The 11298-nt window shown below is 41.2% G+C and overlaps 1 protein-coding gene across 2 annotated transcripts; it reads right to left on the minus strand.

The window, feature by feature from the left end:
* On the minus strand, positions 1-7581 carry LOC106571960 (PRELI domain containing protein 3B). 2 transcript variants are annotated; one of them, XM_045695955.2, is made up of 7 exons: positions 7278-7547; positions 5265-5384; positions 4547-4715; positions 3881-3970; positions 2472-2542; positions 2243-2345; positions 1-2108 (listed from the first exon to the last, which is right to left on the minus strand). In XM_045695955.2, the coding sequence occupies exons 3-7, from the start codon at positions 4682-4684 to the stop codon at positions 1992-1994; spliced, it is 519 nt and encodes a 172-aa protein (XP_045551911.1). In that variant the 5' UTR covers positions 4685-4715; positions 5265-5384; positions 7278-7547; the 3' UTR covers positions 1-1991. The 2 variants fall into 2 exon arrangements, with proteins under 2 accessions (XP_045551911.1, XP_014001047.1); XM_014145572.3 differs by lacking the exon at positions 5265-5384 and having other exon boundaries at positions 7278-7581.
* Positions 7582-11298: the final 3717 nt, after the last annotated feature.

The raw sequence follows: 11298 nt of genomic DNA on the forward strand, positions 1-11298 counted from the left end.
TTCATGAAACAATAACATTTTTTTATTGAGATCATTTCAGTGTTAAGTACTTCGGTTTGACATTCTCGGAATGTGTACTCATATATAGCCATTGTTTTCAAATGTTCAGCGCATGACACTTCATTCCTGAAACAAGTGACTGATATCTGGAGTGCCACTCAGACTTCACCCAACATCAATGCAACCCTGACACAAGTGTGACAACAGTTTTTAAAAGGGAGTTTGGGATGTTAAAGGGGAGTGTATCTGCATAGGCATACGTAGAACTGATTCTATGGCGTAATAATGCTGCATTCATAACCAAGTGGGAAGGTGGTATTTAACAGATATGACTGGGAAAAATTCACTTGAAACCCCCACAACTGGTAATTATTAGTTGGGGGGGGGGGGGGGGGGGGAAATTGTCATCCTCGAGCACCTTCCCCCACATGCTGACCTCTGACATCGCCTACTAAGGAAATTACCTCGATAACAGCGTTTTTTTTAAAAACACCAATTTGTTTATATGACAGATTTTAGTTTATGGTTGACGCAGCTTGTTGAGCATTAGTCAATCTGCGTTTCTCAAAGCATGTGAATGGATCCAACACATGACTTTAATTACAACCGAACACAGCACACGTCACTGCTGGCGGCAGGAGACTGGTGAGATGAACCACTGCAGTAGGTTACACCACTAAGAGCTTAAAAAAACACAAATACTGTCAGATGACACCAAATGAGGGGGCAGAAACAATCCTGGTAGGTTCAGGATCAAATGTGATTTTTTGTTTTACTCATACTTTGACATTTTAAAAATGGGTTGTTCAAGACTGCACAGAGTTAAAAACCAACAGTCAGTCCTGTCCAATGATCCTGAATATAGCCCGTCGTAGTGGCCACCGTTAACCTTCACTGACTGCACCCAACACTACTACAAGGCCACTATTCATAAGGTTGTGGAAATCACATACTGTTGTAACTGTTGAGAACCATTTGGGAGAATTGAACAAATGTATCCACACTTCTGAACATAGCGAATACAATGGTGGTACTCTTGTTACTTGGTAATAATACGTGCAATAACAATGAGTTAAAGAAACTAAAAATCACGTTCTCATTACTGAATATATAACAGTAACTTTACAACACCCCACAAAACAGACCCACAAACATTAGTTTCTCTTCTCAGTAAGTTAATTGTAACCTGAAAATGACTGCTAGCCTATTTATGGTTGTAAATGCATGGCTGGCATAGGCAACATAGAATGATGTTCAAGTGAAACTTCAAATGCCAGAGAGGAAACCAGCTCGCTGCAAAACAACAATAAGAGGGCAGGAGGAGAATAAATAAACCTGATGACCTGTAGGCACGGTGTGATTCAAAATGTTAGAAGACCAGAAATCCCATGAGCCTCGAATGCAACCCGGTTCAACCCTGTTCACTGCTGCGTTCATAACCAAGTGGGAAGTCGGAATATGCCACATACGACTTGGAAAAAGCCACCTGAAAGGCCCTCCGACTGGTAATTACTAGTGGGAAACAATCCTGAGCTCCCAAATGGAGACTTCTGACGTCACCTACTAAGGAAATGACCTTGATAACGACAATTAAATGCAATATTTATAAAAATGAATCTATTAATATGTTTTTTGAATACTATAATTTGTTTGCAAACATGATAGCTGTACTTTTAGTTTAAGGTATACGCAGCTTGTTTGCCATTAGACAATAGGCTTTTCTCAACAAGTTCAAAGCATGTGAATGCATCCAACTGGTATTTAAGACTTCACAACTGGTAAATTCCCACCTCCCATTTGGTTATGAATGCAGCATGCTGTCATCAGCTTCTCTCTGTGTACCCTGCTTGTATGGGCAGTCCGCTGAGGGAAGGATGCGTTCTTGTGACAGAAAATGAGTGGGCCAATACAGGAGGTGGCTGTGCTGGCAGATTAGGGAGAGGTCTCCCTTTTCAGGGGAAATGTCTGAGGTCCATTGAGATGGCGGCTGATCATTTCTCTGCGACTGCGGCTGCCATGGGGATGCGGATTGTGGCCTGTGCCGTTGCTGCCAGCTCCTCGATCTCTGTGTTTAACCGCCTGATGACCCACTCCATCGCCTCTCGTCCCTGAACAAAATACCAAACACACATGGGGAAGTTATGGGCTGAACATGGCCATACATGGATGAGATCATTTTATCTCATACTGTTTCCATTCAAATATTCCATCCAGGCTGCAGTTGTAAAGTGAGAGGACTTACTTTGCCTGCGTTTGCCGAGATGGTTTTGGCCATGAGCCCCTCCAGGTAACTGCTCAGACTAATTCCTTTCACAGAGATAAGTGCCTCTTGTGTCAATATGGTCCTAAACATAAGGACAAACAGAAGAAAAAACAAGTTTAGCTGTGAAACTCAAACCCATTTATCAATTTTGCTGTATTTAATCTTTAAAATCAATCAATAAAAATAAAAAAGTATATATAAATCTTACTTTTTGGGATCCTCCGGATGCGGCCTGTATGTTAACTTCTCGTCCACAGATACTATGTTAGTACATGAAATCTGAAAGCAGAGGAAAGTACATCAATGTCAGTTTACAGGGCTAAAGGTGGAGTTAGCTACACTATCCACAAATGTACACTGAACAAACATAAATGCAACAGGTAAAGTGCTGGTCCCATTTTTCATGTGCTGAAATAAAAGATCCCAGAAATGTTCCACAAGCACAAAAAGAGTATCCCTCTCAAATGTGGTGTGCAAATGTGTTTACATCCCTGTTAGTGAGTATTTCTCATTTGCCAAAATCATCCATCCACCTGACAAGTGTGGCATATCATGAAGCTGTTTAAACAGCATTATCATTACACAGGTGCACCTTGTGCTGGGGACAGAATGCGTCAGACGTTTCAAGTTGAGGGGGTGTGCAATTGGCATGCTGACTGCAGGAATGTCCACCAGAGCTATTGCCAGAGAATTTAACGTTAATTTATCTACCATAAGCCGCCTACGTCATTTTAGAGAATTTGCCAGTATGTCCAACTAGCCTCAACTGCAGACCATGTGTAACCACGCCAGCCCAGGACCTCCACATCCGGCTTCTTCAACTGCGGGATCATCTTGAGACCAGTCACCCGGACAGCTGATGAAACTGGGTTTGCACAACCGAAGAATTTCAGCACAAACTGTCAGAAACCGTCTCAGGGAATCTTATCTGTGTGATTGTCGTCCTCACCAGGGTCTTGACCTGACTGTAGTTCGGCATCATAACCGACCTCAGTGGGCAAATGCTCGCCTTTTATCGATGGCAATTTGAGTGCACAGAGATACCGTGACGAGATCCTGAGGCCCATTGTCATTGCATTCATCCACCGCCTCATGTTTCAGCCTGATAATGCACAGCCCCATATCGCAAGGATCTGTACACAATTCCTGGAAGTTGTAAATGTCCCAGTTCTTCCATGGCCTGTATACTCACCAGACATGTCACCCATTGAGCATATTTGGGATGCTCTGGATCGACATGTACAACAGCGTGTTTAAGTTCCTGCCAATATCCAGAAACTTGGCACAACCATTGAAGAGCGGGACAAGATTACACTGGCCACAATCAACAGCCTAATCAACTTTATTCAAAGGAGATGTGTTGCGCTGCATGAGGTAAATGGGTTACACCAGAGACAGACTGGTTTTCTAATCCACGCCACTACCTTTAAGATATGTGACCAACAGATGCATATGTGTATTCCCAGTCATGTCAAATCCACAGATTAGGGCCTAACAATTTCATTTCAATTGACTGATTTCCTTATATAAACTGTAACTCCGTAAAATCTTTGAAATTGTTGCACGTTGTGTTTACATTTTTGCTCAGTATACAGCCGACAATAGGTTTGAACTCACATTTGTAGATTGCAGCTCAAAAGTCTTTTCCTTGGGGTCCACCACCGAATGTTCCTGGATGTATGTGTTGGTTCGTGTTATACCAATGAGCTGGGATAAAACAAAAAAACAATGACATTACTGTCAGTAACATGTTTGACATCAATGACAAAACAATACATCCTCAGATCTGTTGATCCACAAGGTTAAAGAAACATTTACCCGACAACTTCATGCGGTCTTGATTACACAACACCAGTCTGAACCGTCAAGCTGAGACAACCTTCAGTAAAAGTTCTAGCAGAGCTGAGGTCGTGGCAGTGCACAATCATGTAACTACCACAGAGATGTACAGACAGCCAACTGTTCTGAGCATTACCCACTTCCCCAGTTCACTGGAATGAGCATCATTCAATGTTTTGCCTAGTCTAACAGCAAGCCAACACATACCGACTTATCCCCTGAACTAAACCTAACTGCTCTGATTGAATTTGTCAACATTAGTACATGCAACTTCTGATAAATGCAATGGATTTGGATTGTTGCGTGTGCAGAAAAGTATATCAATATCTACAGCAGTGAGAAGACAATGTATCCTCATTGAGACTGGTGACCTGCAATGCACTTATCAGGATAACCATATCAGCGGCAATATTGAGACAGGCATCCAGTGTGCTGAGGACTTACAGTCTTGGCCAAGGAGGGCAGTCCCCATTCTGTGCTGAGCAGTCTGTTGCTGTATAACCGGCCCTGTGTGTCCACATGTCTGTTCAACACATCCACCCCTACCACGCCAGGGTTCATTGGGTTGGGATACTTCTGCATTGCCGCCTTGGTCACAGTCTCCCACGGGTGGCTGTGGGGGGGGACAAAACAGGAAATCAATATTACTGTAATACTATCATAATGTGTGCATTTCATAATCTTATCACGTGGACATCCTGGCGTGCGCCAAAATGAATTCATTTGAAAACCTGTCCTGACATTTATCTGACTAAACTCCACGGTGAAGGAAGTTTGTGATGAACAACTGAGTGGAGCAGAGACCAGGCTTTCAGCTCTGACTAGCAATTAGCCCAAGGTCAATACTTATATTTAAAAATATATTATGAAACATTTACCTTGTACCTATGTTTGGCCTCTGTAGTTACATGCCTTGTTTGCTGCAATCCATACTTTATCAATAAATGTTAATCAAATACAACCGTCGACTGTGGCACATGTGCATTTGCGCTGAGTCGTCATCTTCGAGCAACAGCAACGAGCAAGCCGTCAATGGTTGTATTTGTTTAATATTTATTTAAAAAGTAACGACTTACGCAAATCAAAACAGACACGAAACGAGAGAGGAGAAACATACGTAAAAGGTAAGCATTTCAGAATTGACATTTTTTAAAGTATTGACCTTGGGCGAATCGATGTAGTCAGAGCTGAATTCCAAAGCCTGGTGTCTGCTCCACTCCATTGGTGGAATTAATCAGAAACGTCCTTCCCCATGGAGTGCTTTAGCCAGCTAGACATTGTACTGTGGGATGTGGATTATGAAATATTCATTATGGGTTCAGTTATACAAGTAAATGTACTTGGTTCGACCATGTGTCCTTTTGAATGTACAACAGAAGCTTTGTTTACACTCGCATGCTAGGTTTCCATCTAATTGGCGACACGATTTATGCAAATATTCTAAAATGTGCATTTACCCACCACAAATGAGTTTCCATCAAATTGACTTGATGCAGATAAAAAGCTGTGCGTGATGACGTAGTACACATACTTTTTGCAGTTAAATTCCCATGTACTGAATAAAAAATACAAGTTAAATGGGCTTCGCATTTTCAACTCCATCGATGGTTCTCACAACAAAATAATGGTGTTATATAGCGAGTGTTGGTATTGAGAGGTTCACTATAGCCAACAGGTTGCAGATAGAGTGTGGGTAGGCCAGCCTACATTATAATGGACAAAAGAGCAAGAATTTTTATTTGTCAAACAGGCAGCCAAGCATCGATGATCATGTCACCAGAATAAGACCCGCGATATTTATTGGAAAGGAGCATCAATTGAGCTCAACATGTGTCACTTTCTCCAACCTGTGAAGGTCTTCCTAAATTATTTTTATCTGCCTAATAAACTGCATGGTTTCCCGACTAGTCATTGTGGGAGGACCACACATTGTCGCGTGACTCCAAGTTCTTCGATATTATGGTTATTATATCAATATTTCTCACATAATTCCTTTTAAAGATAAGGGATCTTTTTGAATTTTGTCGACATTTGGAAAGTTTACCGACAAAATGTTCCCATCAGTCCAGTAATTAAAAAAACAAAAACTTTACTTGCATAAAATGGTAGGATGCAAACCTGGTTAGAGGCATAAACTCCAAGAGTATTAAGCCCTGGTTATTGGGACATAAGAACCATGATCCCACCATTGTGCTTCCAGTACAGTAGGTAGGTAGCTAGCTGGAATAGAACGCCCTTTATTCGAGTCAGAGTAAATGCCTGGTTTTTGCATTTAACAGGGGCAGCCAAACTGAAATGTTATGGCTTTTAACTGCCCCCCCCCCCCACCCCCCCATGAAATCGGGGAAGAGACAGTGGATCTGTCCGTTATTCACGCGTTCTCAGACAGCACTGGGACGATTGAGGACATTTGGGTGAACAAAATTACACCGATTGGCTCAAGGTGGGAGCTAGTAATTAACTTAAATGTGTTAGTCACACTATATCTCAATTGGCCCAAGGGGTTGCGCTGCATCATTCGCGGGGTACGTCATGTTTAATTTTGCCATGTTTTAGCTTTCATTCCATGTTGGCTTGGACTGTTGCCGTTCTTATTATACCTCAGTGACCGTTACGTAATGAAAGAAACACCTTAAACGCCATTTCTATGCAGCTACGACCGGAAGTGACTTTTTCCATTGCAGATTACGAGAACATAATGAATTCGCAATACCTTACAAGTATAGGCCAAGCACCCGAATCCGGTGACATTTTGACAGTTAACCAGTTCGACTACAGCTGGATACTTCGACTGGAATGTATTGACATAGTTAATTAGCTACTTGTAATGCGGCTAACTAGCAGCGTTAGCTAACTAGCTAGTATTATTTGGTTAGTTAAAAATCATATTCCAACAATAGCTAGCTACAACAATGGACAGAGTTTAATGTGTTGGCTAGCCAAATAGCTTGTTAGCTAGCTAGCTATAACGTTAGTTGCTCTAACTAACACTCGATAACTTGTAATGGCAGCAGGCTAGCGTTAGCTGGCTAAAGTCAAAGAGCTGGCCGGTTGGGAGCCTTGCTACCACTACCAGCGCTAGCATGCTACAAACGTAAATAAGCTAGCAAGATAACACAATATCAAGCGTATTTAAAATAAGCACTTTATAAATCCTTATTAATAAATTACTCACTTGAATATGTGTTCGGAGGTCCAGATTTTCATGTTTTGTCAGGGCTTGCGAGTCGGCGACTTATGACAGCTTGACCTCAGCTGTGAAGGAAACTACGTTGCCTACTAGTGGCAAAATTATGGTCCGTCCCCCTCCACCCACTTCTATAAAAAAATGATCAACCAATCAGAGTAAATCATGACCGAATAAACTGCATTGAAATCTCTGGAATTTTTCTGACGCGTATTTTTGAGTGCATCTTATTTCTTACATATCTCCTTACATAACGTGAAAGGCTGTGCCTACCAAATTTAACGGGCTGTCAATCGCAAAGCACAGACAAAGTCCCGCCCCAGGAAGCGAGTCAAAGCTAGGTTACAAGAGAAGATTGCGGAGAGAAGGCACATATAGAACAGTGGGTTAGTTATACAAATCTTTGGAGAATGTTAAGACACAGATAGAAAAATGAGCTAGAACAATGCGTTAGTTATAAAAAAAAAATGTGGTTAAGAGATAAAGAAAGGAGGAGATAGGGATCCCATTGGTTAATGAATGGAGGAACGTATAGCACCCCACCCAGCAGACTGTCGACCAATCGCGTTCACGTTGTCATGCTGCGTGACACGGTTGCTAAACTAATCCTCACGCAATACCTTCTCAGTCAGGGTATACATCGAGAAACCTGCCTATTTTCTTCGAAAGTGCATAATATCGCGATTCCAAAGCTATACGATATTACAGAAAACAAGCTAATTATCTGATGTCTCTGAAAGGATGTGTAATGTTGTACTTCTTGTTGACGAAATTATTCGTCTTAGTTGAGGTTTAACTGCGGTTGGCATCCAATATGTTGCATTACCGCCCCCAATTTAGATCCATTCCACTTTGTGATACAAAATGGGAAAGGGGAACGCACTGTTCCTAGGCTGTCATTGTAAATAAGAATTTGTTCTTAACCGACTTGCCTAGTTAAATAAAGGTTAAATATATATATATATATTTTTTAATCTAATACATTGCAAGTTGAGGGGTTTTCACAACAGTAGCCGGGCTATAAAAAGTATATTGTCCTGCTAATAGGAAACATTTGCATGGTGGCCTACATTCTTTATTGTAACCACAATGTCACAATTTGTATCCACCTTTCCATTTACTTTTAGAGTTTGGGATTTACAAATGTGAGCTTTTAATTTAGTTACATTGTTTTAGTTCGAACTTGCAGACTTTTTTTCTTTAAACTATTGTAGGATGCTAAATATTTGACTAGTTGCAATTGTAAGTAGGCCTAATAAAAAAAATTCCTACTTCAATTAGGCTGTTAAGCCTCATAGCCTACCTCAGCCAGTTAAGTTATATAGGTCTAGGCTCTATCTCCATCTGTTGGTGTGCAACACTTGCTTAAGTTAGCTATATTTTCAGCACCAGCCACCTCCTGATTACGCTGCGGTTGCCACCAGTTTTTTAATTTGAACCTTTATTTAACTAGGCAAGTCAGGTAAGAACAAATTCTTATTTACAATGAAGGCCCACCCTGACCAAACCCGGATGACGCTGGGCCAATTGTGCACCGCCCTATGGCACTCCCAATCACGGATGAAGCCTGAATTTGAACTAGGGACTGTAGAACAGCCTCTTGCACCGAGAAGCAGTGCCTTAGACTGCTGCGCCACTCGGGAGCCATGACCAATATATACAGTTGAAGTCGTAAGTTTACATACTCAGTTTAATTTGGCTAAGGTGTATCACAATTCCTGACATTCAATCCAAGTAAATATTCCCTGTCTTAGGTCAGTTAGGATCACCACTTTATTTTAAGAATGTGAAAATGTCAGAATAATAGTAGAGAGAAGGATTTATTTGAGCTTTTATTTCTTTCATCACATTCCCAGTGGGTCATAAGTTGACATACACTCAATTGGTATTTGGTAGCATTACTTTTAAAATTGTTTAACTTGGGTCAAACGTTTCAGGTAGCCTTCCACAAGCTTCCCACAATAAATTGGGTGAATTTTGGCCCATTCTTCCTGACAGAGCTGGTGTAACTGAGTCAGGTTTGTAGGCCTCCTTGTTCGCACACACTTTCAATTCTGCCCACAAATTTTCAATAGGATTGAGGTCAGGGCTTTGTGATGGCCAATCCAATACCTTGACCATGTTGTCCTTAAGCCATTTTGCCACAACTTTGGAAGTGTGCTTGGGGTGATTGTCCATTTGGAAGACCAAGTCCATTTAAGACCAAGCTATAACATCCTGACTGATGTATTGAGATGTTGCTTCAATATATCCACACATTTCCTACCTCATGATGCCATCTATTTTGTGAAGTGCACCAGTCCCTCCTGCAAAGCACCCCCACAACATGATGCTGCCACCATCGTGCTTCACGGTTGGGATGGTGTTCTTCGGCTTACAAGCCTCCCCCTTTTTCCTCCAAAACATAACAATGGTCATTATGGCCAAACAGTTCAATTTTCGTTTCATCAGACCAGAGGACATTTCTCCAAAAAGTGCGATCTTTGTCCCTATGTGCAGTTGCAAACCGTAGTCTTGCTTTTTTATGGCGGTTTTGGAGCAGTGGCTTCTTCCTTTGAGCGTCCTTTCAGGTTATGCCGATATAGGACTCGTTTTACTGTGGATATAGTTACTTTTGTACCTATTTCCTCCAGCATCTTCACAAGGTCCTTTGCTGTTGTTCTGGGATTGATTTGCACTTTTCGCACCAAAGTACATTCATCTCTAGGAGACAGACCGCGTCTCCTTCCTGAGCGGTATGACGGCTGCGAGGTCTCATGGTGTTTATACTTGCGTATTATTGTTTGTACAGATGAACGTGGTACCTTCAGGTGTTTGGAAATTGCTCCCAAGGATGAACCCAACTTGTGGAGGTCTACAATTTTTTTTCTGAGGTCTTGGCTGATTTCTTTAGATTTTCCCATGATGTCACGCAAAGAGGCACTGAGTTTGAAGGTAGGCCTTGAAATACATCCACAGGTACACCGCCAATTGACTCAAATGATGTCAATTAGCCTATCAGAAGCTTCTAAAACCATGACATCCTTTTCTGGAATTTTCCAAGCTGTTTAAAGGCACAGTCAACTTAGTGTATGTAAACTTCTGACCCACTGGAATTGTGATACAGTGAATTATAAGTGAAACAATCTGTTTGTAAACAATTGTTGGAAAAATGACTTGTGTCATGCACAAAGTAGATGTCCTAACCGACTTGCCAAAACTATAGTTTGTTAACAAGAAATGTGTGGATTGGTTGAAAAACAAGTTTTAATGACTGCAACCTAAGTATATGTAAACTTTCCACTTCAACTGTATATATATTTTTTCTCACAGAACATTAACCGTTTGTAGGTAGATAAGTGTGTAGGTAGATGTGGAAAGATAGATACAAATGATTTGTTGCAAGTTGGGGGGGGGGGGGGTCACACCTAGCTCAGCTATTAGACAATTCTTTAGTAAAGGCTGAATAGTCTATTGTTCAGCTAATAGCCCATCCTGCTACGCTTGTGAAAAACTAAAATAATAATTTTTTCCCCTTTCCACATGTTAACGAATCCAGTTGATGAAGTGTTTTTAGCCACAATCGGCCCCAACCCCAATTAATACATTTGGGCACAGTCAATAGCGTGCTGGACTTTGGGCTAGAATGTTGAGGGTTTGAAAACTGTTCGCTTCATTACATTATTATGCCTGTCTCAGAGCAAATACTCCCATCTCATTCCTCACATCATTCAGTACATTTGTGGGGCATGCTGGCAGGATGTAGTGTTTTTTGTTCTGTATATATGAATTACATATCAGCCTTTACTTAAATCATGTTTCTAGTCTATTGCATAATTACAATGTGTAATCCTTTTTTTTTTATTTAACTCAGTAAGTCAGTTAAGAACAAATTGTTATTTTCAATAACAGCCTAGGAACAGTGGGTTAACTGCCTTGTTCAGGGGCAGAACGACAGATTTTGACCTTGTCAGGTCGGGGATTTGATCTTGTAATCTTTCAGTTACAAGTCTAACGCTCTAATGCTCTA

This window comes from Salmo salar, chromosome 15 (genome assembly GCF_965601325.2).
Source record: "Salmo salar chromosome 15, fSalSal1, whole genome shotgun sequence".
Classification (NCBI taxonomy): Eukaryota; Metazoa; Chordata; class Actinopteri; order Salmoniformes; family Salmonidae; genus Salmo; species Salmo salar.